Below are 27,411 nucleotides of genomic sequence, written 5' to 3' on the forward strand. Positions count from 1 at the left end.
AAGGTATTCCATAAACATGAGTAAAATAATGCCACAGTCTCCACTTCCAACATCCTGTTTTGGGACATCACGAACACACCTATATTGTAATGTCGGTAGAGGATCTGGTGATGGAATTCCCTTTGATATATAGAAGTTACTCGCCTTCATTAGGTGTGTTAGTGTCCTAAATGACATCAATAACTTCTTCACCTTCTCTATGCTTTCAGTATATTGGGCAGAGTCGTATATATACATCCTCCATTCATTTATATCCAATACGCCACACACCCAATGTTGGTTGTCGAAGTTGATCGGAAAGAATACCTGTCGACCAATGAAGATGAAATAAGTATCAATAATCAATCTTACCGTAAACAACTTACAGTTGTACACCACCTTGTCAACACTACTCCATGGGCGAAAGAATTCTTTTGTCCGAAGCGAGATTCCATTGATTTGATCTAGAAAAAACGTAGGTCACTCCATATTTGCACCCAATTGTTTAAACTCACTGTAACACTGAGGGAGAAGTGCAACAAATTGGGTGGAAACAGTAGTCCAGTTACCGTCCGGATAAGATTTACGAAGTATACCCATAAAAGCTTCAATATGCTGTGTTCATAGATTAATCACATCATACTTTGAACATGATAAATAATAGAAACAAATACAAAGGAAGGGTACATACCGTGTTTTCCAACCATTGCCCTAGTGTTACAATTTGGGTCCACCATGGTTTGGGCATACGGGCGGTCGTTCCGGCTGGTCCCCTGAGGAAGACGCGTCGACTGTCATTATCAGACGCTTGATCATACCATATTGTGAACTCTGAATAGGACCCAGCCAACTTGGGGTCAAAATCAATACCCTTAATTACTGGTTGTTTGTTCTTTTTTTCCTTTACTGGATTTGTGAATGGACTGACCAACTGTTTCCCTTTTCGCAGTACACGACCGAAAGCTGACACTTTTTTAGTTATTGTCGGCTTCTGAGCAGTTGTTGGTCGGTCCTGAATTTGTTGTTGGACTTCCTCGTCGGATGATTCGTCTAACTGGAAAAAAGAAAAAAAAAATAATGTTTATCATAATTTTATAATTAAGCAATTGAAAAAAGAAATTAAATAATAAAACTAATTGAAAAATAAAATTAAGTATGGTGGATAATAACCTGTACTGATTCAGATGCTTGAACATAAGAACCCTCAAGTCCTGTAATTCGATTATTTAATGATTGCATTTTTTCCTGCATCTCCCCCCGAAACATCGATTGTTGTTGTTGCCATTGGTCCTGTAACTCCCCTCGAAACATCGATGTTTGTTGTTGCCATAGGTCCTGCAATTCCCCCCGAAACGTCGATTGTTGTTGTTGCCATTGGTCCTGCAACTCCCCCCGAAATGTCGATTGTTGTTGTTGCCATTGGTCCTACATCTCCCCCCGAAACGTCGATGCTTGTTGTTGCCAATACGACTGCATATCCTCACGAAACGATGCCGACTGTCGCTCCCACTCCGCGCGCATCATTGCACCGTGTTGGTCCAATTGTTGTTGCATCTGAGAGTTGATGCCTCTTTCATGTTCCATTAATATTTGTTGAAGACGGTCGTATGAAACACCACTGTATGATGTCCCATGGACCGAGTGTCTTGCAGGCTCGTGTACCGGATGCTCACGAGAATGGGAGGCGCGTGAAGTGGACCCTCGTGGTGGGGAAGCAGGTACATTAGGTGTGGCCCTATATGACCCTCGGGAGGATGACCCCTGTGGAGGGGATGTACGTGCAATAGGAGACGTCCTAGGAACCATGGGTCTGGCACCTCGTGATGACGGTCTTCGCCTGGAAGCAGTTGAAGACATAGAAGACCCTGTAGGGACTGTCTGAAAGGCAGCAGGAGCGTTCGACTGGATGGCATCATCATCATCTGAATGCATAGATGGTGCGTGTTCTCCCATAAACTCCAAGGCTCGAATATACCACTCAGAGTAACGCTCAATCTCGGTCAGATATAATGCAGTTGTAATCTCCTCCTACAACATGAAAGAAATTTTTCATGATTTTTGAAATACAAAACAAAATAATAAAATATAAATGAGCAACATACCGGAGAAGTGTCCCAAAGTATCAATATGTCATCCTATGAAGGTAGTACAATTGTTTTCCATTTTAGGATACGAGGGATTCGATCATTTGCTTCCATACGGATATAAGGCGATAGATTCTGAATCGTCTCATAAATCCAATACTACACAATGTACAACAAAAATTATTAGTATTGATAATAGGCATTAAGTATGTAAACTTTATCTATTATATTATACTTACTTGAAAAGCAATCGGGTATCCCAAAATACTGTAACTGAGAAGTGGGAGCGGACTTGTGTACGGCGGGTAATGGTCAACACAATATTGATATTTCTTATGTATACCTTTCCGTATCGAGTCGAATGTTTTATTCCATGTCAGTGTTCCCCATGGATATCGACTAAATGCATCTAAATTATTTGTTAAATGCAAAAAATGATCAGGTACTTTGTTTCTGTTGTCCGCCCCTAATAATCCAGTAAATGCGCAATACAAGACTGCAAACTTCACTGCATCATCATCATTGTCCCCCCAAACTTCATTGTCGAATGCTTCTTCGATCTCCCCATGAGATAACAACCTGTGAATGTTCGGGAAGTATTGCTCTCTTAATCGAGGGGTATCCGTGCAATCAACGTAACTGGACACGTCCATGTCCTCCCCGAAAATTAAACCAGTGACGAGTGCAAACTCAACAGGGCTGAATCGGAATTCAACCCCATTTATTCTAAACCACATTTCTCTATCTGGGTTCCCACGATTGATCATACGTAGCAACATTGCTTGAATAAAAACGGCACTGAACCGTGGCTCCACCAAATCTAATAAATGTCCAAAACATGTTGTGCGGAAAATGGCTCTTTGACTAAATGTTAGTTTATTCCTAATTACAGTCAAAGTGTCCATTTTTGTTCGAAGCGACATGTGCACACGGAATTGGTATGCATCGTGGAATCTGTAAGCCCCCTCTTGATAGTTGATTGCAAATGCCTAAAAATATATATTAATTCATTAAATTACACTACTGAAGGAAACTGAATGATTATTATTAAATTAACCACGTTGTGATGGATGGGATATTCCCTACTTTAGTGGTATGTTTGTTCTTACAACTAGAGAGCTGAGAAGAGATGCCCTAAAAATACAAAAACGAATATCTTACCAAATTCATAAATTAGAATTTGCACAGATTTAACATAACACAATTTCTCCAAATCACTACAATAATCAAATATGCATGAACTATATAGCTAGAAAGATATAACCAATAAATTAATAATAATTTAAAATTTCTAATGTTAAAAATAAAAATAAATTAGAATGGAATTGGCTTCCCTGGACGTTCCACATGCAATGATTCTAACTCCTTTATAGTTTTTTATTTGTATTATTTTAATTCTAAACAATTAAAAATTCTCATGTGGATATTAAACAATTGAAATTAAACAACGCCACCCTTTATAGTTTTTTATTAGTATAATTAAAAATTCTCATGGGACCCACAAATTAACATTTTAAATTAACTGTAAATTATGCTAAACTACATAATCTGACCCACAAAATAAGTAAATTGCTAAATGTTTTATATATGAAAAAGGACAAATATTGCTACATTATGCTAAAACTACATATTCTAACCCACAGGAAAAAAAAATCGTTGATCATATAATTAATCTAAGCCACAAGAAAAAAACTCTGAAAATATATATTATTACATTTATTATAACGAAACCTAACCTGTCTTCCTGCCATTATGTTGTAAGTATCGATATCCGATGAAACTATTTGATGGATTTTTCGCTGAACCAGAAAATTACCCGAACCAAGCAACTAAACAATTTGGTGGGAAATATGGATGCAAGCAAGCAAAAACATTACTGGGGAAAAATTGAAAACACATGCATATATATATATCCAATAAAGCAAAACACATTCCACGGAATTTTGTTGAATTATTGAGGGAGCTGGATTGAATTATTGATGCAAAAAATTCAACTATGTCAGGAATGAATAATCAAAAAATGCTTTTGAACAAATCTATGCACAACAGTTCTCAGAAGAATTATTAAAGGTGAGAAAAGGGTGCAAAAAAAGAAAAAACCGTCGGCAACATTTATTTTATAATGCAAAAAGGGCTGGCATTTACATAAAAAAACAAAAAAGGTTGGCCCCGCCAACCCTCCTGCTTTTTATACTTAATCATATTATTTCACAATGGTGGGGGGCCTGCGCAAAATCCATGCCAAATGTGTTTGCAGCATTATTTCACAACGGTGGGGGGCCTGCGCAAAATCCATGCCAAATTTCTTTATAGCAGCCGCATGCGAATATTGCAGAGGAATAATCGCAGAGGAATAATTGCAGAGAATACACAGTCTGGCAGGGATGCACTGATCGAATAATATCACGTGCTACTATTTGTAATATCCAACATGGTAACCTAGTCGACCGTATGGGTTGCACCATCAGTACGACGACCTCGAGTTCGTGTGTTACTGGGTGTGCGGTATGAGCTAACCACAGGCATTGGTGCTGGACTCGGACATCTCAAACGAGTATGACCAGGTTGGTGACATCAACTACAGTATTGTTGTCGAACTTCTTCTCCTTGTGAAGGTCTTCTTGCATAACTGGAAGGGCAACCAGACCTTCGTTGCTCCATCACAGGAGGAAAAATCACAGGCAAATTTGATGGTGCCCAAGTTGATTGATCCCCTAGTGGATTAATATCTTCCTCGTATACCCTACGTAAATATTCAGTAGAGTAGTATGTACTGACCCAGCCTACACAGTCTGATAGGTTATTATACCTTGCGATAGCAGCAGCGTGTGCACATGGAATCTGGGATCGTTGAAATTTTCCACAATCACACGTTCGATATAGAAGATTCACGATGAAAACTTGTTGGCGTGAGTCATGAACTTCGTATTGTTGCATGTTGATTGGTTTAACAATCATGTTGGCAAATTTGAACACATGTCGAGCAAGCTTGTCCTCAGCCCATGGTGTTAACGGGTGAGATCTCTGACCTGCAAAAAAACAACTAAAATAAATGGGGTGAAAAAATGGAAACATCATAATAAATTTGAGTCATACGCACCAGCCATGTTTCGCCTATTGAAAAACCAATGTTGTAGCGTGCTTCGAAGAAACTCTACCAATATAGTGATAGGCAAAGCACGAGCAGTCCGTGTTAAAGCATTGAAGGACTCAGCAATATTGGTCGTCATAATATTGTACCGCCATCCTCCAAAGTGCGCACGTGCCCATCTGTCATACCCAATGTCGGTCAAATAGGTTGTTGCAGCGGGATTTACTCTAGCAATTCTATTCATAGCGGCTTGAAAGTCCGTGAGACGATATGCCTTAGCAGCTCTCCAAAATAGTCCTTCAATATGTTTAGTATTTTTAAACTGCGAACGCATGTTACCCTTGATATGGAAATTACAAAACCCATGACGAGCGTGAGGCATTACGTTTGCGACCGCCGCAATTATTGAATGATGACGATCAGAAATAATAGCCAAATCCGGCAAATCACCAATGCACATGCGAAGGTACGTCAAAAACGGCGTCCATGTATCTAGTCCCTCTTTGTGCCCAATACCGAATGCAAGTGGGTAAATTTGATTATTACCGTCCTTGGCAACAGCAATGAAAAGAGACCCAAGATACTTTCCTTTTAAGTGTGAAGCATCAATGCATATCACCGGACGACAGAATTGTTGGAACCCTCGTATAGAACACCCCATACACATGAAAAAAAACTTGAACCTATTTTCCAGATCGACATCAATACGTGCCATAGTTCCTGGGTTCTTAAGCTCCAAATTATGACAGTACTCACGTAATATACTGAAAGACTCTTCCGGAGATCCTCGTAATGCATTTATTGCATATGTTTTGGCACGTCATGCTTGCGTGTATGATATGTCAATCCGATACCTATCTGCCATGTCTGAAATAATTTCCTTTGGTCGATAAATACGATCAACCACGAACATGGACTTAAGTATGTTACCTAACGATTCGGCACCTGCTTGTCTGTGATGTGGCAATATTTGATCTCGCGGACAAGTGTGGGTCTCATCCATACGTCGTAAGACCCAATAGTCTCCGTCTTGCTCTCTCGTTGCTCGTGCCCACCATTTACATTGTGGGTGTACGCACTTAAGCTCGTACCGTATGTTATCGGAGTGGCCAACCTTCCACTGAATTCCGGTCTCCAAGGCATACGTTCGAAATAGTGCTCTCAATTCAGCCTTGGAGTTATAAAAACCCATTATTTGCAAACGATTGCCCCTTTGTGTTGCCCGGTTAGTAATACCTGTATTCTCAACATCAACAGCAGGCTCAGGAACCCATTGAAATGGATTTGGATTATGGATGTTACTTGAATATGCTCCAATATTCATAAAGCCATGACGTCTTGTGCTACATTCAGCCTCATTGTAGCAAGGATGACTTTGACTTCTGCCAGCGTCTTGGCTCGGAACACCGTATATGTCGTCACCAAACCCCGAGAAATCTTCGTCTTTATCATCATCATCATCCTCCTCCTCCTCCTCCTCCTCCTCTTCCTCTCCATTACCTTCTACATTATAATCCTCATCCATGTTCTCGTCATTATCATCATCAACACCATAATTCCCTCCAAACTCTTGAAAACTTTATGGATGTGCCCACTCATCTGTCGGTTGATTTGACCGTTCTTCATCAGGAACATCTTCGCCTTGTTGATTGGCCCTTCCGTTAATTTGACTCTCGGTAACAAAAAGTTTTGTGTAACCTTGTGAACCTCTTGCTACAACCATCAAAAACTCCACATCATCATCGTCTACAATCTCCATTGGACCTATATCACCTACTGTAAATACACGCACAATTGACTGTCTTTGATCGAGTCTTAGACGAGAGCTGATTCTTCCAATGAATCCATCAAAATCAACATTTGGGTCAATACAAATCCCTCTCTCATTCCCACCAATATATCTTGTGACATTATCATCACCTTCAACCCATTGGCCTCCATATCGAATCTTAAATGCAGCTTTTTCCATCCTAACTAAAAATAAACCTAAAAAACATAAAAACTCCAAATTACACTATGCTTCCATTTTTTCAAATTAAGCCCCAAATGCAGTACCAATGGCATCAAACTTCATATATACATATTTAACTATCTTATCATCAACTGATGCACAAAAATTTATTAAGGCAAAACATGAAAAAATAGACAGTGGCAATTTCGTAATATATTATCTAACTCCCTGTCAATACAAGGAAAACAACACATCATGCAATAGAAGAAAACAGGAAAAAACAAGCATAAAAAATAAATAAATTGCTTACAATAGAGGAAAACAGGAAAAATTAAATAAATTCAGTGGGACATATTTGGTGGCAATTTTGTAATATATTTTCTAACTCCCTGTCAATACAAGTCACAACACATCATGCAATAAAAGAAGACAGGAAAAAACAAGTATAAAAAGTAAAGAAATTACGTGCAATAGACGAAAACAGGGAAAAATTAAATAAATTAAGTGGGGATGAACAGGTTGGCGGAAACGCCAAGGGTTGGCGTTTCGCCAACCCTTGGCGATTCCGCCAACCTGTTCATCATTAAACTGGAATTTTTTTTCAGCTATATTTTGGTATTTTATAGCTATCACAACAACATTAAACAATAATAACAACTTTAAACAATAGAAACAACATGAAATAATAGCATTAAACAATCTAACAACATGAAATCATAATAAAATTAAATTTTACATGAACATGAAAACACCATAATTATTTAAGTTTAAGCTATTTATAAAGAAAACAAATAACATAAAGGGTTAAGTCAACACTAACCTGGACGTGGATGACTTTGCTATGAATTTTTTGCAGCAGGTGTTTATTCTCTTAATAAATTTATCAATGTTCGTTTCTCCCTCCCTTATGTCCATTTTGAATCTTTTATAATAGATTCTCACAGGTTTTATTGTTCAATCACATGTCTTATTCCTACCATTAATACTAATATTTTAGTTTCATGCTGCTGGGATTCTTTCCTCATATTACAGAGATTCTCTGCATGGGTCACTTCATGAGCATCAATCATTTAATTATACTAAAATATAATTTAATATTCCAATTAAAAATATAATAATATATATTCTTATATAATATTATAATAATAAGAATTCTTCAGAATATATATAATATATAATAACTTATTATATATATTATATTATATATAAAATTAAATAATATTATTATTTATTATTATATATTATAATTATAATATTAATATAATAATAATATATACATATAAGGGTTGGCGTTGGCAACTCCAACTCTTATACATATATTAAAGAAAATATTTTATATATTAATATATAATATAATTATAATATTTTAATTAAAAATATAATATAAATAAGATAATATAATATATTATATATAATATATATTATCTATAATATAATATATAATTATAATTATATATTATAATATATTAAATATAATATATTATATATATTAATATATAATATAATTATATATATATAATTATTTAATTATATATATATAAGTCATGGGTTGGCGGAATCGCCAACCTTTGGCGTACGCCAAGGGTTGGCGATTCCGCCAACCCTGGCAAAAAAATTTATTAATATAATATTATATATATTATATTAATATATATAATATTATATATTATAATATATAATTATTAATACTAGAATATCTTTAATATTATAATAATATATAATAATATATTTTAATATTAATATACTATTATAATAAAATAATAATTATAATAATATAAATAATATATTATTATAATATTCTAATTAAAATATAATATAATATATCATATATTAATATAAATATATAATATAATTATATATATATATAATTAAAAAATTATATATATATAAAAATCATGTTTTGCTTTATAAAGGGTGGGCCCACCCTACATTAATGCTGCAGGCCAATTTCCCCTTCTCGCCAACCCAGAGTCCTTTTACATATATTTTATAAAATATAAAATTATATTATAATATAATATTATATATTATATATATAATATATATAACCAGGGGTTGGCGATGCCGCCAAACCCTGGTAATATATATTATATATATAATAATAATATTATAATTATATATTAATATAACATTATTATATATAATATAATATATAAAATATTATAATTTATATAATTAATTTTTAATATTATTATAATATTTTATAATATATAAAATATATTATATTATATATAATATTATATATTTTATAATATATTACATATTTTATATAATAAAATTTATATAATTATAAATATTATATTATAATATAATATAATATATACAAAATTGCCCAGAATTTTCTAGAAAGATATTATATAATATAATATATGTATATATTATTTGTCATTATATATAATATATAATATATTTTATTTTATTTCATAAAAGGGTGTGTATTTCAATGCTAGAATATATTAATATATATATAATATTATAAATATTAATATATTAATATAATATTATATATATTATATTAATATATATAATATTATATATTATAATATATAATTATTAATACTAGAATATCTTTAATATTATAATAATATATTTTAATATTAATATACTATTATAATAAAATAATAATTATAATAATATAAATAAAATATTATTATAATATTCTAATTAAAATATAATATAATATATCATATATTAATATAAATATATAATATAATTATATATATATATAAATCATGCTTTGCTTTATAAAGGGTGGGCCCACCCTACATTAATGCTGCAGGCCAATTTCCCCTTCTCGCCAACCCAGACTCCTTTTACATATATTTTATAAAATATAAAATTATATTATAATATAATATTATATATTATATATATAATATATATAACCAGGGGTTGGCGACATCGCCAACCCTTGGCGACGCTAAGGGTTGGCTATGCCGCCAACCCCTGGTAATAATTATATATAATATATTTTATATATATTATATTATATATGTAATATTATATTATAATAATATTATTTAAATTATAATATATTATATATTATATTAATATATTATTATATGATAATATTATAGTATATAATATATAATTATATAATATAATTATATTATTCTAATTAAAATATTATATAATATATCATATATTAATATATAATATAATTATATATATATATATATATATATATATATATATATATATATATATATATATATATATATATATATATATATAAAATTAAATAATTATATATATATAAAAATCATGTTTTGCTTTATAAAAGGTGGGCCCACCCTACATTAATGCTACAGGCCAATTTCCCTTATTGCCAACCCAGACTGCTTTTACATATATTTTATAAAATATAAAATTATATTATAATATAATATTTATAATTATATAAATTTTATTATATAAAATAAGTAATATATTATAATAATATATAATTATAAAATATATAATATAATATATTTTATATATTATATAATATAATATTTTATATATTATATAATATTATATTATAAAATATTATAATAATATTAAAAATTAATTATATAAATTATAATATTTATATATTATATTAATATAATAATATTATATTAATATATAATTATAATATTTTAATATAATATTATTATTATATATATAATATATATTACAGAGAGAATTTATGCATGAAAGATTGAAGAGGGGTATTTTGGGGAAGGTGAGTACTGTTGTGGTATATTTGTGAAAGCTTTAGCATAGGTGACAATTTTGTATACACGGAATAAAAAAGTGCTAAAAATTTCAATTTCCCTATTTATAAAGGTGTCAAGGGGACAGCTTGACCCAAGCTCCCTTTTTTCCCGACCCACGGAGGCACGGAGTGCACTGTTACAGGTTGTGTCCTGAGCTGTGATGTCGGCTAGCGGATTGACCTGGTCTCACAATTTTTTAAAAATTCTATTAATTATTTAAAAAATTTTAATAATGATTTATTAGTGCATAGAGAATCCAAATAATTAGTATGAAAAATCTAAAAATATTTATTAATATTATGGAGAATTATAATAAATTATTATTAATATTATGGGAAAGGCAAAAGATTAATGTAGAGAATCTAAATTTATTAATTATTAATATTATGAGAAAAACCAAAAAATTAGTTTGAAAAATCCAAAAAACGTAACAAAAAAAATAATATATAAAATATAAAAAATATATATATAAAATTAACAAGCCAATCTTACCCATAAGGCTCACTACTATGTAGACATTGGTCTGACAAGGCCTGTTGACACAATAGGCAACACCAAAGCCGACAAGACACAATCCACTGCCACCTTTAGGACATTCAAAGTGCCAAATTTTAATATTAGCCCAATCTAGCCGAGATAATTTAAACAATTATATCGTTCAATTTCACGATAATAAGTTAGTCATTCTGCATGTAGTATTATTACTCATTTTTTATAATCGGGTTTAGAGAAAAGATCTAACAATTTTTAATGTGACCCGTTAATTTAAAACAATACAAGATGATAAAAAATACAGACAATATTGAGTTTTTCTTTATACAAAATTTAGTTCAGGTTAGCACAACATAATTTGAAACTAAATCACATTATATTAAAATTGATAGAAAGTCAATCCAAACTAACATGAATGTCTATAAAAATGTCACCATATGTTAAGAGCTTATTGAAGAGATGTTAAAGAACAAGTATAAGTTACAATTTGTTGATTTTTACTTTATTTTTTGAATAGTAAGAATTAAATTTAGATGCTAAGATTATTAACATATTTTCAAAGTTAATGAAATATAATTTTTGGTGTCATTTTTAAATAAGGCAAAGTGTTATGTTAATAATTGATTGTTGTAAATCAAAGAAAAATTGAAATGCTAAAGACACATAGAACAGTAAAAACAATAGATAATTTTAAATCAATTTAAATTATGTCTAGTTAACTTAAATATAGTTTAAATCAGATTAAGATTAAAAGATTTTGATATAATTCTAATTCATATTAAATTAGGGTTAAAAATTTTTAATCAAAAACTCAAACTAACACCTATAAACATACAAACTGTCGGGTAACATAATATTTTATATAACTCCTTGATATATTTGAGGAGAGAGTAAGAGTTTATTCAAATTTAATGTAACTTTTATAACAATAGAATATAGAATATCGACTTTAGATTCAAAATTTTTCTTTAAAAGGTGAATAATCTATTCTTGCTTTTGTTGTTGATGTGTCCATGAGGTGATGCAGACTTATAGATACCATTATATTGATAAATGATAATTTAATGCAATGATAGATCTAGTCTAAGTTATTTAAACTCAAATTTAAATTTAAATTGAATAAATCGAATTTACATTAACGATTATATTTATTTTTATAAACGAGTTAGATTTGAATAGACTTTAATTAAATCTAAAATAAATTGTATTTCATCATTCTCAAAAATTTTTATAAACGAGTTTGAGTCTCTTCTCATCATTCTCAAACCAAAATTTTTGAATTTAAACCTATTTTGAACGGAACTTTATTCAAGTTCAACCAATGTCGACTTTAGCTTTGATGTGGTGGAAGGTCTACATTTATAGAAATACCAACTAGTGGTAAACGCAATTACGGTTTGGGCTGACTTAGCCCATGCTCCCAGTCCATCATCACTAAAACCCAAGCCATCCTGTACGGCACTATGTCGATAAGTTGGGCTTCATAGGCCCAAATAATTCGGCCTAGGGAAGTTAATCAAAGCCAACCTGGTCCAATCATAAGGAGTATTATTTTCATTTTTAATTTTTTCTGTTTTTCTGGAAAAAATCTTTTATACATACAAACAATGACATTCGTAACTTTATGCATAAAACAGAAAACAGCTTATACCAGCTTTAAATTGGGCTTGATGGTTGTCACAAGCCCTTCTTGGGCTGAGAAAGCCCAATTATAAAGTTGAAAGTTTTATCACCTATTTTGTTGCATAAAACAGAAAAACAGCTTCTACCAGCTTTAAATTGGCCTTGATGGTTGTCATCTACAAGCCTTTCTTGGGCTGAGAAAGCCTATTTCTTAAGTTGTAAGTTTTATTATCTATTTTGTTATAAATAAAACTACACACACATATATAAAATAAATATTAATAATAATATATTATTATATAATTAATAAATTTTAAATTTAGAATAAAATATATATTAACAGTAACTAATGATTATGTGTCATCGTATAATTAAATGATTTAATTGTTGAGTAATATTATATATATTTATAATTAAAACTAATGGCTACAAGTGATGATATTTTACCATATAATTAGGTTTTATTTTATTCTTCATTTAAAATTATTCAAACATTTTGTAACACGTCATCATTGTTACCCAATTGAATGGTCATTATAAGTACACATAATTTAATTGATGATTATTTATTTTATTTTTATTTTAAAAACATCTAATCATATGATGATACATCAACTATTAATATCCATTGATAGAGACATAATCAAATCAAACCGAGAAGTGCTTGGTTTGATGACATAAATGCAAAGCTTGAGTCACCAAGTTGAAAAGTTTTTAGTTAATCACAAGACAGTAACGATTGATACAAGCTAGACACAAGTTTGGTTCAAAAAGTAAAATTTAATCCATATTATTTTTCAAAATTTTATTTGAACCCTATAACTTATTTATTCATCAAGTATCCCCACATAGCCAGCAATAGATGAGAAGATTTTGGGGGTTAATTATAATATTCAAAACTTTTAAAGTTCAAAATGAAAAATTCTTTCTATTTTAATATTACCCTTGGTTTACTCTCCCTCTTCCATCAGTATCACAATAATTCCTTTACTTCAATTTGTGGTGGTCCTCCTCGACTTTGAAGTCATTCTTGTTGATTTTCTACTCTCCAGAATTGCAACTTGTTCTCAGAAACCCTCTCCTTTTTTTTCTGTGTCCATAACATAAAAGGAAGAGTGGATCATAAATATTCAACAAAGTTTCGATGGATATTTATTGGAACAAAGTGGGATACTTTTAATTTCCTTGAGTTGTTGATTGGTCAACAGCTACTTGTATTTTTCTAAGTTTCTATAAGTCTTTTTTGATGATGAAATTTCTTGTTACAACTGAAATACGTAATTTAGAGCTTTGCAGAGTTAGGTTACAATAATAATGGTGAGTATATTATAAGACTCTTATGTCTGTTACAATGAGATACAAATAAAACAAGAAAACAAGTAAAGGAGGCAGATTTTAAAGTGGTTTAGCTTAATAATAAGAATGTCTATGTCTATGGTATAGTCATTGGCTACTCCTGGTAAAGATGAACACAATAGATAATATGTGTACTTCTGTGACTGTGTGTGTATAGGTGAAAATGCCTCTTTGTTTTCCTCGGTGGTCCTAAGACTAATGAGGAGAATGCACAATCAAATTCGGATAATAAAAGGATTCATAATTCAAATTTGATTACATGGATTTATTTCTAATTCAGTTGAACTCAAAAGGACTATTTGCAATATTAAAAATATCTCAATTTGTGAAGGTGAAAATAGTTTATTAGTTTTTCTTATTGTCACAGAAGAAATTTTGATAAAAAATTCTGAGTTGATGTATCGTTAAGTGAAAGTTTTCTCGTTGTCTCATATTAAAAAATTTACCAGTGTCTCTTATCATCTGGCAAAAGGATGTTCTTTTATCACCGATCTTACAATTGGTCACTATATGTAATTACTTGAACAGGTTTTCTCAAAAAGACACATCTCGGAAAGACATCTTACAAACGAGAGAATACTGTACAACATTTTCTAGGCTCTTCAGAACATTTTCTTGTATTTTCCTTTGTTTCCTGGTAATTAAATACCTTTCAAATCACTTCAAATTCAAAACTAAGAAAATCAATAAAAGATGTCTAGGATTTTGAACTTCTATTATTAAGAAGGGCAAAATGTTAAATTGATTTGAATCACCAACATTTAAAGCACATCAATCTTTTTTTCTACAAAAATTCCTCAATTCAAACCTTCTTCTGTGCAAATAATCATCTCATCCTGCAAAATTTTGATTCTTGGTGATTGATTCCTGTTCTGAATTTCAGTATGACTTTATATTGCCTTAATATTTGGTGGGTTCTGATTTGAATGCCATAAGATCTAGCTGGGTAGTATTCTGTGCAAGAAAACCTGCAAGATGTAACCAGCTTGAGCCGGTGCTGGGACATCTTCATTACCATCTATATTAGGGTTGGTTTTGAGTCGGATTAGAGCTTGAGCCAACTAGATTGCTCAAGTTAGGTACCATTAGACTTGAGCTCAATAACCTCTCCTCACACAAAGCTTGAGTTCGATTACAAAATTAAAACAATATAATGTTGATGTCTATATTATCAATTACAATTAGTTAAAACAACGTTATTTTAATGTATATTGATCAAAATAATATTATTTTGACAATTTTAAAATCAAGCTTTCTTATGCTTGTGAGTCTGACAAGTTGAAAACCCCTATACTCTAGCTTGATCTCACCTAAGAGCAACTCAATTCAAAGCAAGCTAATAATTAAACTTAAACTAACCAACTCAAATCCAATCTTAATCATCATCATTAGGGTCCACAAATTTTCATAGCAGTCTCATAAAGTTTGGTGATAGTTGATTTTCAATAAAAATTTTTTCTGTGGCAAAATGGGCAGCTAGGGCCACTTTCACAGGTTTCTAGTTGCCAATACATTTGAGTTCAAAGCATGGAAAGGGGCAAAAGGTTTTTGAATTATGCAAGATCCAAGGCACCTGCTCACTTTGGGATTCTAAGGGGGCAAAAATATTCAGGTTGGTGAAAATTTCTTAATCAATAAAATTGGGATCTATGCTACCTTTTTATCATATTGATTTCCCCTCGGAATCTCTATGATAAAAGAAACTTCAACTTTAAGGGGTTAGATTCGATCTAAACTGTTTGAATCTGAATTAAAATTTGAATTGAATGAATTGAGTTCATGATACTGTTAGTTACTTTTTTGACTCTCTTGACACTTTAAATAGAAAAAGTTTATCAATGGGAATATAACAACATATAACCAAAAAGAATTGTGGTATCGTGATATAGTGCATATTCTTTGGAATTAACAGTAGAATCAAGTCGAGACTAACCCAAACATGATTTGGCTAAAATTTATAATGGCTAATTTAAACTTAGATTGGTTCGATGTGGTTGGAGATGTCGTTAAATGGTTGTTGGTGGGATGAATAATATCACCGATAAGATAAATATTGTCATTGTGGGAGGATTCTATCCAAGATGCTGAGTTGGAAACTCTTGTTTTAGAACACACAATTGTTAGGATGCAAAATTTTACAAAACAACATGTGTCAACATGTTGTTATTAAGTAAGTCAACAACCGAACCGACTCAACTAGTCGGTCTAGTTTAGGTTTTAAAACACATTAAACCAAAGAAATGAATTTCAATGAACAAGACATTCTTCCTGTTTTAAATCCTGCAGTTGGTATACAATTAATTGAGAGTTGTGATGTTTAAAGTAATATGGGCCACAAGAATAAGCAATTTTATTGCAAGATACATTAGCACAAATCTTGAGTTGTTTTTGGAGAACAATCTCAAAATTAAAAGTCATTCTAAGTACTATATATGGGATGATCTGTATTTATGGAAGCAATGTTCTGACTAATTAATTCGTAGGTGTACATGATAGTGAAATCTAATCTATCTTGGAGTTTTTCCACTCTTATGCATGTGGGGGTCACTTTGGCCCAAAAAGAACAACACGAAAGGTTCTAGAGTATGGGCTATATTGGCCTACTCTGTTTCGAGATGCATTCATGTTCTGTAAATCTTGTGCTAACTGTCAAAGGAGTGGGAATTTAGGACATACGAATCAAATGCCACTAACCCCAATTTTGGTTTGTGAAATTTTTGATATTTGGGGAATTGATTTTATGGGTCCTTTTCCATTATCTTTTGGTAACTCTCATATTCTTTTAGTTGTTGATTATGTTTCTAAATGGATTGAAGCTAAGGCAACAAGAACTAATAATGCTAAAACTGTTGTAGGATTTGTCAAGACTTACATTTTTTCCAAGTATGGAACACTAAGAGCCATTATAAGTGACCATGGAACCTATTTTTATAATCGGGTCATGGAGGCATTACTTAAGAAGTAGAATGTCACTCACCAAGTCTCTACCGTATACCATCCGCAAACGAGTGGACAAGCTGAAGTTTCAAATAGGGAGATTAAGTCTATACTTGAGAAAATGGTAAATCCAAATAGAAAGGATTGGAGCCTCCACTTGGATGATGCCTTATGGGCTTATAGAACTGCATACAAGACTTCAATAGTTATGTCTCCTTATTGCTTAATATTTGGTAAATCTTGTCATCTCCCAGTTGAATTGGAACACAAGGCCTATTGGGCAATCAAGCAATGCAATACGAACTTGAACGAGACAGGTAATCATAGGAAGTTACAACTTCAAGAATTGGAGGAAATCAGAAATGATTCCTATAAAAATTCTTGAATTTATAAAGAAAAGACTAAACTTTTCCATGATAAAATGATTTCTAGGAAAACATTTCATGTTGGACAAAAAGTACTCCTATATCATTCTAAACTTAAATTGTTTCCGAGAAAATTACGACCTCATTGGATTGATTTTTTATTGTCACTAATGTCTTTTCTCATGGTACAATTGAAATTCAAAGTACCTCTACCAATAAAATTTTTAAGGTTAATAGACATCGTCTAAAATCATATTATGAAGGATTTCAAGCCTACAATATAGAGGAAATATCTTTGGCTCCCCCAAATTGACAAATTGGCTGCGTCTAGCCAAAGATGTTAAAGAAAGACGCTTATTAGGAGGCAACCCAATTAATCTTGTTTTTCATTATTTTTAATCATTTTGTGTCTTTAATTAAGGTTTAAATTAAAAACAAAAAAAAAAAAACAAAAGAAAAGAAAAGAAAATAATAAAAAAATAAAAAAAAGAGCAAATTTCATTTTTGTGTCTTCTCTTTTATTTTTCTAATCTCTTTTCCTCCTTGTTCAATTTCTTTTCATCTCTACAGGCCCAAATCAAACGCCGATAGCTTCAATCACTCCTCCACTACGCTAACACTCCTATTCAGGGAAGTCCTCTTAACTTTTCTTTCATTCTTTCTTTTATATGTGAGCTTCAATTTTTCTACATTGAGGACAATGTAAAGATCAAGTGTGGGGGAGGGAATGTATAATTTTCAATCTCTTTGGAACCTTTGACTCTTTTGAAAGCTGTCCTAGAATTTGCTTAAGTTAGTATGCATTATTGGTTCGAGTTTGAATGCATGAAAAAGGCAAGTATGATTAGTGATTTTGCTTCAAATGTTTCGGGTGTCTCATTGATTTTAATGATTGAATTGAATGAAAATGTGCAAGGTTTGCAACAAGTTGAACACCAATGTGAGCTTTTGAGCCCATGAGCATTTCATTACACTTTGCTCCAATTATCTTCTTTGATGAGTGTTTATCAAACATGGCTTGTTATTCTAAAATTTGCTCTGTTATGCATTTCAAGACCACATTTTTTTGAATTCATGCATTAAGATGATAAGGGCATTTAGGATTAACCACTTCGAAACTCTTAAAAAGCCAACCTTAGTTATATTTTCTAATAGATAGCCTATTTTGAGTCGAATCCCTTTTTCTCTGTTTTAACTTATAAATATTTACCCTTAAGCCTTTTGTTTTATCTTGTTAACCCTTGTATCAAGATATTGTGAGAGTCAATTGCATGATAAAGAACCAAATGGGTAGATGGGTAGATATAAGGAGTGAGAAAAAAAAATTGAAAAAAAAAAAGAAAAAAAAGAAAAAAAAAGGCAAGAGAAGATATTCATTCCTATGTATTGAATAGGAAGTTTGGACAAGTGAAGTATCCATAATTGTATAGAAAAAAAGTCCAAGTATTCCTACATGTTGCAAATTAAATTAAAAAAAAAAAAACTTTGAAGAAGGGATGAGTTTCACTTAAATGAAAAGAAAAAAAAGAAGAAGAGAGAAGTGTGGTTGAAGGAGTTATTTTCGTTATTCTTTAAATATCATGTAAGGGAACTCACTCATATCTTGATCTTTACACCTATATTTTCCTTCTTTTTCCTACCTTCACCTAAACCCCATTACAACCTTACTTAAGACCCTTTGATTTTCGCATCGTATTCATATTTATTAATGGTGGAGATATAATATATGAGCAAACTCATGGTAATGATTTGCTATGTTTTGATCTGAGAGCTAAATGAAACCCTAAACACTTTGAGACTATAGAGTGAAACCAATGTGAGGGTGTCGAACCTTGTTTCACTTGATTTTGATGAGATTGTTGAGATTGATGAGAAGCTTATGTTTTTCGAAAAAATTCATACTATGAAGACTTGTGCTCTTGATTATTGTTTTGGACTTGGGTTTCTAATGCATCTTAACTTTGAGTTATTTGAGGATGTATTGGAAGGAGGGAAAAGGGTGAAGAAGAGACTGATTGATGTTTGCTTGAGGGCAAGCAAAGGAATGGTGTGGGGGAATTTGTTAGTGTGTGAAATTCCATATTTTTCGGCATCTAATTTCCTTGATTTGTGGTATTTAATTCATTAATTATTCAATTAATTTTTTGTTTTAAGAAATTGGGTATTAATTGCATTATTTTGAGAAAAAATGCAAAATAAAAGGAATTTAGAGTTGTCACATATCAAGACGGAAAGACGGCAAAATACATAGGAGATAGCTGATTTTGGAAAGGAGAGAATCTCGCTATTTATTGAGAAATTCACAGTTAGAGACTTAATTGACAATTGGAGGAAGTTTAGGTCCTTTGGATAATATTTGACACAAAAAATTTCTGAATGATTGAAGCAGACCTGATACTATAAAAAGGAAAATTGTTCTCTGTTTTGGGGATTTGTTTTTTTTTTAGCATCATTTTCTTTCAGAAATAAACACAGCCGCAACCCTTCGCTGGTTCTTCTTCAATTAGGATAAGATTTTTATTTTATTTTTCTGTGAAGCCATGAACATGAACATGAGTGGCTAACTGTTTTCTTTAGTCAAGTAATTGAGATCATGGTTCTAAGACGATTGTGAGATCTTCTTTACCCGTTCTTTTTTTTTAAATATTTAATCTATTCCTGATTTTATTTATTGTTGTCTTGTTCAATTAAATAGGAGACGTCTTATTTACTTTGGATTAAATACAACTTTGCTAGATTAAATTATTGAATCCGTAATTGTTTGATGGTTTAATCATAAGTGGCTAACTAGCATGATCGGTGAAGTAGAATAACTATTGTATGTTAGTGGAATATGTTAATATAATTTAAACAAAAACAGCGTCCGTGTTTTGTTGATTAGAATCGGTGGTTTTTCTAATTCTTATTTCTGTTTTCAATTTAAACTCTAAGATCGTATCTAGAATTGATTGAAAAACAAGATAAGTAATTAAAGAACGTTTCTTAATTATCGACACCCAAGGAAAAGCAGAACAACAAGTATCTTGATGTTTCATAACCGGTTTATTTAAAAAGAAATATTAATCTTTTTATCGATGATCAATTGAATTGAACCATACTTGAATTACTCGGCTAGAACTCGCCTTATTATTGTTTCAATCTAGTTTTCTGCTTGCTTTGATTATTTAATTTTGAATTAAATTTTTTTGTTTATTGGTAGGATTCGAAACAACAAAATCCCTCTTGCTTTATTTTGTTAAATTTCAGATAAATACCTTAATCTCTGTAGATACGACTCTATTTGCCCTATCTACAAGTTTTCATTGAGAGAGTAGAAAATTTTATTTTTGGTGGATTTGACATCCATCAAACTATTATGCATCTTTTGTTGCCTTACATAAAAATTTTCCGATGTTTCGATTCTTGTCAACCGAATTTTTATTTTGTGGTAAGTTTGTGATCTGTATGTTTATCAACATTGAACTCATTGCTTTTCAACATCCTGCAGACTCGGAAACGATGAACCTACCACACAATCAACGCCAGTCTTTTCATGTGTGTTGTATGCCAAACTGACCTTGCACCAAGCGAGGGCATCTCAGTTCATGCTGGTTCCATCTTCGCCACCAGCTCAAAACCCTGGCAAGGACCTTTTCTTTGTGCCGATTGTCATAATAAGAAGGATGCCATGGAAGGAAAACGACGTTGTGGAATTAAGGTGACATAATTTCTTTTTTGTAACTCTCATTATTCTTTCTCCGTGCATTTTAATTTTTTGTACCCAAAACCCTCTAGGATAGTCAATTTATTGAATCTTACTGTATCAATTGTCTATGAAATATTGTAATATACAAAATAATGTACAATAAGTTTTAGTGGTGAAAGAAGAGTTAATTGAGGATAATACTCATCGATTTTTCGGATTTCCCTAGTAAAATGAGTCTGTTATGTCCTTTTAATATTCACCATTTGTACATGTAGTATTACTTTATACTAATTTCATTTCTAACTGATAGTTGGCCATTCAATCACAGGGCTGCTCAAGGAATACAAGGTGGATGTCAAATCCACCACTCAAAGCTTAAACTAAGACAAAAACAATGAAATAATTGAGAACATTCATTAACTTATTACTTTACATCTTTTTTTGTAAAAATCTTAACTGAAGAATTTGATTTACTTTATGAAGTTCACTTTTCTTGGCGGAAATATCTTCATCTTTGGTCTTGATCTTGGAGAAGATAACAAAGGCTTGAGTGGAATTTGCAAACAACCAAGGCTCCCTTCTAACATAGCCAACACTATGCCCACTGTGGGTCTGTTTAAAGGGATAGTTTGTATGCACACTTAGATAAATTCTACACCAATTAAATATAGGGAAAATGTTGAGTACCCTTTGAGAACGATAAAAGAAGATTATTAAATCGTTATGTACTATATTTAAAGTTGACAATATTTTGATATTGATTGGATGTTACACATAATTACCATTTCCCTCGCACATTTTTTTATCCTTTGCTAGCCAAGTTCTTCATTGATTTTGAGGCAATTGTAAATCTAGTGTAGAAAATATATATCATAGGTACAATCAACTACAACTTTAAAATTCTTTCTTTTTCCAACCATTTCTATAACCACCATTCCATGTTTACAAACATTAGGTTTCTAAAAAGCTTCTCCAATGTCTCAACTAAATAATTTTGGTGCAATATAGCACAATAGTTCCTCATGTGGGATATATTTAGTGTTAGAGTGTAGAGTTTGATCATGTTTAAAAAATATCTCTATAGGGTTAGCCGAGAGTTATTGTGAGGTATAGCCACACAAAAGATGATCAAAGGGTCCAATTGCTTGGTCGATGGAAGGCAATCAAGGGGGCAATGCCCCTTGCAGCGGATCGAAGGCAAACTCTCAAAAAACAACCTGCATTCAATGACAATTCTTAACAACCTGCATTCGATCAGTGAAAATAGTTAATTCTTTGATAGTTCAAACTTTGACATCCATTTATGTTGATGAATTCAAGTTTTCTTGATACAATACTCTCTTTGTTGGAGCAATTTGTTACATAATAGTATAACAATATTACTTTTAACAATTGTGTTGAAGAATCTACTTGTGATCTTGGAGGGAAGATAAGAAAGGCCTTGGTGGGATTTGCAGCAAATCAAGGTTGTCTTTCAACATATCCACCACTCTGCTCATTGTTGGCCTGTCTGAGGGGTTAGTCTGTATGCACCACAAGCTCACTGTTATCATCTTTCTTGTACAATTTTTGTCCTCTTCATTTGAAATACAATCCAATCCAAGCTCTTCACCTTCTTCAAGACATTTGTAAATCCACTGTGGAAAGTATATCTCACTGGTATTTTGAACTTCAACATTTCTATTATGTCTTCCTCCAGTCATTTCTAAAACCATCATTCCATAACTATAAACATCTGACTTGTGAGAGACCTCTCCAAAGTTTCTTAAAAATACTTCGGGAGCAATGTAACCAATAGTCCCTCGTGCAGTTGCCATTGATACGATACTCTGTTTGTTGGGGCAAATTTTAGCCAAACCAAAATCAGAGATCTTTGGACAAAAATCTTCATCAAGGAGAATGTTCGAAGGCTTTATGTCAAAGTGCAAAATTCTTGTGCTACAACCGCGGTGTAAATACTCCAACCCTCGAGCTATGCCTATTGCAATTTGGTACAATGTTTTTGACTTCAATGGATTCTTTTTATCTATGAACTTCTCTAGAGATCCATTCGACATAAACTCGTAGATGAGAGCTCTCCTATGACCTTCAAAACAATAGCCTAAAAGAGTGACTATGTTGACATGGGCAGTCCTACTGATGCTAGCAACCTCATTAATAAATTCTTCACCATTACCTGTAGACTCAGTCAAGACCTTCACTGCGACATTACGACCATCATGTAGCCTACCTTCGTAAACACTTCCATATCCTCCTTGACCCAATTTATGTCTAAATGAATTGGTCATAATTTTAACATCAGAATAATTGTATCTATTAGGTGCAAGTGATCCATGCTTCCTTAAAAATTCCTTGATGTTTCGGTGACTCGTAGTTTTCTTGTTGCAGAACACCACTGAAGTATATGGTGACGATTTGTAGATGCAAAAGGCTACAACTATCAACATTCCAGATATAGTGATTGATATAGCTGCAATTAATTAAAGAAAATGAGTTTTTAGAGCATCCCAATGGAAAATTATATTGACAAATTTTAATGGTTAGAAAGACATTAATGCCGCCAATATTTGCACATGTAAATATAAAATCTCATTTCTAGAAGTTGATGGCCATATATTACCGGCTGCAGCCTTTGGATAAGTTCTTTTATATGAATATAGGACCATAATACTAAAAAAGTTTTGATGTATGTAACATCCTTGATCCTATAGCTTACAACATTGTCAATATAGTGGTCCATCTATTGTCTCAAAACGAGGACACTAAGCGAGGGACTTAGCATCTTGGATGAGGTTTGCCCTACTATTTGTAAGACATAAAACCATTTATAACATCACCACACTTAAGATATTGTTGGCTTTGGACACACAATTCATTATGTGTATCTAATAGCTTAAGAATTCGTAGACTATTTAGCTAGTCTTATTTTATCATTCACAAGCAATATGAGATATCTAAACTTATCCAACATATCTCTTATGTTTTGTTAATATAAGATTTGTCTAAAGTGTTACAATGCGTTGAAACAATTCTCTAGATTTCAAGTTCCCTGGAAAAATAGGAGTAGAAGAAAAGATATTTGGTTAAAGAAGTGTATTACCAACTCCTATGCCCAGCTTCAATCGGAATTTCCCATTCCCTGTAGCAAGTTGGAAGCAAAATGTTATTAGTTCTTTGAGTGATTGTTTATTATATCAGGCTTGGATTTGTTATGAGAATAAAATTTGGGCAACATATATAGATCTGTAAAAGCTAATAATAAGTTAGATGAAAAACCAAAATGTAAAACACGGAAAGCAAGATATGTAAAATTCAAATTGCGGGTAGCATCTAGTGAATCCACTACATAATAAGAAGCATGCAGTGGATGGTTAAACACCGCTTATAGGCTTGGAGGCGCTGCCTTCTTCACCTTGTCCGCTCACCGGAGAGAGGGACCTCAGCCTACTGATCGACAACATGACCTCATATGCATTAACGTAGGCCCTTATAGACAATTTCATCATAAAACACTGTGAAAATCAGTTGGAGAAAGGAGGAGTTTTGTTTTTCCAAGAAGGGCATTAAGACTAATGCACCTCATTCAAATCTATGAAATTTACCAAGTAAAATATAACAACAAAGAAATCATTATGTAAAATCGAAAAGCAAGATATGTGGCAACCAGGAATCAGTCCTAGAACTTCACCATAAGTAGTGATACCTGAGGAGTTTGTTCTTCCTGCCACAGAACAATTAAAGTTTCCATTGCTATCAGTTTTGCATTGTCCTCCCGCCAAAAAGCAATCATAACATTCATCAGTCACATTCACTTCCACCGAAAAGAAGCCCGTAAACAAATTAGAATATTCAATACTTGTTTTAGTAGTTTTCATTTGTAACTTAAGCTGTGAACAACCAGGAAGCGAGCCTGGAAAACAATTTGTTGGGCCCCTGCAAACGATAACGAAGTGTTGGGAATTATTGCAGACAGAAGTGAAATTTTTCGGGATAGTGTAATTGAGGGGGCATTCGAACGCTGCTTGTTGATGGGGCACATCAAATGAGAGAAAAGGAGAGATTGGAAGAGTTAAGTTTTCCAAGGATTTTCTGCTACATTTTTGAAACTCTTCTTTAGGATTTTTGTCTTGAAGCTCTAATGTATTATCCTGAGAGATGCCCGTGATATTGAACCATTGCCCCTTCTTCCCCAGCTGAATCCTCGGAAATGGTTCAGTGCAGTTATCTACAACCAGCAACCCACATTCCCGATGCGTTCGATTGGAGAAGGGGAAGCCTATGTTGCCAAGAAAACCACAGCGAAAACGTGGACATCTCGGAATATTCAGCCTCCTGTCCTCTTGAGCTAGGCAAAGCAGTAAAAGGAAAAGAACTGATAAAAGAAAAGTCAGAACGTAAGAGATATGAGCCATCTTCAGTCAGCAACAGAAGTAACAACAAGCTCAAACTATGGCTACTTTCCGAAGTCTTTTGCACTCCTTTCTCAATATGGAACTTGAAATGCCTTATCCATCCCAACACGGCAGTTGACTTGGAAATCACATAGAGAAGACTTGGGAAATCAACGAGTGCAATTTGGGCTATTCCTCAAGGTTACCCAAAGACAAATGTAAACCTTCTCAACTTCATCTGTGTTATTAATTAGCACTGACTAGTGACTGTAAACTTTAATTCAGAATATAATTTAATATGAACATAAATAGAATATAGATACTGAATCCTTATATCAAAATTGAATATGGAATTAATAATTAGGGATATAGAAAAACTTGTCTGAGTCATATCTCTGAAACCAAAGATCTTTAGAAAACCATCTGAAACTTGAAAATATGTTATGACAGATCTTCCACTTCAGAAATCTCCTTATGACGGCTTTGAATGGGTAAGCGTATCAAAATCAAGTTTTGGAGTGGGGACCTAGCCTATTTATAAGAAATTATCTGGACCCTCTCATTAAAGGTCCAATTACTGAAGACCCACACTAAACCGTCCACCCAGACCAATAATTTTTAAGTGTATTGGGCATATCTTTGTTGAACACTCAAGCTCATCTGTAAATTGGCATTAGACTATCTAATTATCTGATTTTATAAAACCAAAATTATAATTGATATTAGCCCACATCAGAAAATTTCTAACATTCTCTCACTTGGACAACATTAATTATTTTATTTTATTTTATTTTAAGAAAAGAAAACAATTTTAACTCTCGGGTAATCAACGATTTTAACTTCAAGTGGCCACTATTTTATAAAACGAAATAATCTAAAGATAAATTACACTATAATAAATAATCTAGTTGATATGATCATTAACAATGAACCAAGACATTACTTATGCACTATATCGACACAAGATCATCCTCGATTACGATTACTAATAATTAAATCAACGCGAATCAAGCTGAGAGTGTGGCAGAATAGCACCCAACAAGGTGATCATAAGTAGTGTTATATCTCTGTCAGTTCTCTTTATGATTTCTCTCTAACCTTTATGTTTCAAAAGAAACAAGAGAAATTCCTTTACTTCCAATGAAACCTGTACGTTTCAATTTTGCTCGAGACTAATGAAACACTCATACAACTGTCATACTCAAGGGAAACTTTATCTTGAGACACATGTTGTACTTTAACCTTATACATGCATATATATCCATACATAGATAAATATATACATAATCAAAAATCCATATAATAAGTTTTGCAAAACTCATAATTACAATAAATCATCTCATAATTATAATAAATCATCCAATAAAACAATGTCATAAAGTCAAACAGAAAACAACCACAAATTACTTTAAGACTCCCACTAACCTAAGACATCAAAAGATTCTAACACACCCATATTCATCACATGACCTTTAAAAACAGTGGGCTTGAGTCCTTTGGTTAGGGATCGGCCAACGTCGCATCAGTACTAATATGCTCCATCATGATATCTCTTTTCTTTATGAGATCCCTGATTGTAAGATATTTTAGCTCTATATGTTTTGACTTGCTATTGGCTTTATTGTTCTTGCAAAAGAATGTAGTCGTATAATTATCATAGTAAATCACAAGCGGTCTAGAAATGGAGTCAACCACTCGAAGCTCAGAAATATAATTC

The 27,411-nt window shown here is 32.1% G+C and overlaps 4 protein-coding genes across 4 annotated transcripts; all 4 read right to left on the reverse strand.

The window, feature by feature from the left end:
* Positions 1 to 2,114: 2,114 nt before the first annotated feature.
* LOC123206753 lies at positions 2,115 to 3,118 on the reverse strand. The gene is made up of 2 exons (XM_044623978.1): positions 2,303 to 3,118; positions 2,115 to 2,222 (listed from the first exon to the last, which is right to left on the reverse strand). The coding sequence occupies exons 1-2, from the start codon at positions 2,984 to 2,986 to the stop codon at positions 2,115 to 2,117; spliced, it is 792 nt and encodes a 263-aa protein (XP_044479913.1). The 5' UTR covers positions 2,987 to 3,118.
* A 1,519-nt stretch (positions 3,119 to 4,637) lies between these two features.
* On the reverse strand, positions 4,638 to 5,869 carry LOC123206754. The gene is made up of 2 exons (XM_044623980.1): positions 5,164 to 5,869; positions 4,638 to 5,092 (listed from the first exon to the last, which is right to left on the reverse strand). The coding sequence occupies exons 1-2, from the start codon at positions 5,867 to 5,869 to the stop codon at positions 4,638 to 4,640; spliced, it is 1,161 nt and encodes a 386-aa protein (XP_044479915.1).
* Positions 5,870 to 22,105: 16,236 nt separating this feature from the next.
* On the reverse strand, positions 22,106 to 23,778 carry LOC123206755 (PR5-like receptor kinase). Its single transcript, XM_044623981.1, has 2 exons — positions 22,727 to 23,778; positions 22,106 to 22,143 (listed from the first exon to the last, which is right to left on the reverse strand). Exons 1-2 carry the CDS (start codon positions 23,748 to 23,750, stop codon positions 22,106 to 22,108), a joined length of 1,062 nt encoding a protein of 353 aa, XP_044479916.1. The 5' UTR covers positions 23,751 to 23,778.
* Positions 23,779 to 24,872: 1,094 nt separating this feature from the next.
* On the reverse strand, positions 24,873 to 25,715 carry LOC123206756 (LEAF RUST 10 DISEASE-RESISTANCE LOCUS RECEPTOR-LIKE PROTEIN KINASE-like 1.1). Its single transcript, XM_044623982.1, has one exon. It carries the CDS (start codon positions 25,713 to 25,715, stop codon positions 24,873 to 24,875), a length of 843 nt encoding a protein of 280 aa, XP_044479917.1.
* Positions 25,716 to 27,411: the final 1,696 nt, after the last annotated feature.

Source organism: Mangifera indica, unplaced genomic scaffold, assembly GCF_011075055.1.
Source record: "Mangifera indica cultivar Alphonso unplaced genomic scaffold, CATAS_Mindica_2.1 Un_0048, whole genome shotgun sequence".
Classification (NCBI taxonomy): domain Eukaryota; kingdom Viridiplantae; phylum Streptophyta; class Magnoliopsida; order Sapindales; family Anacardiaceae; genus Mangifera; species Mangifera indica.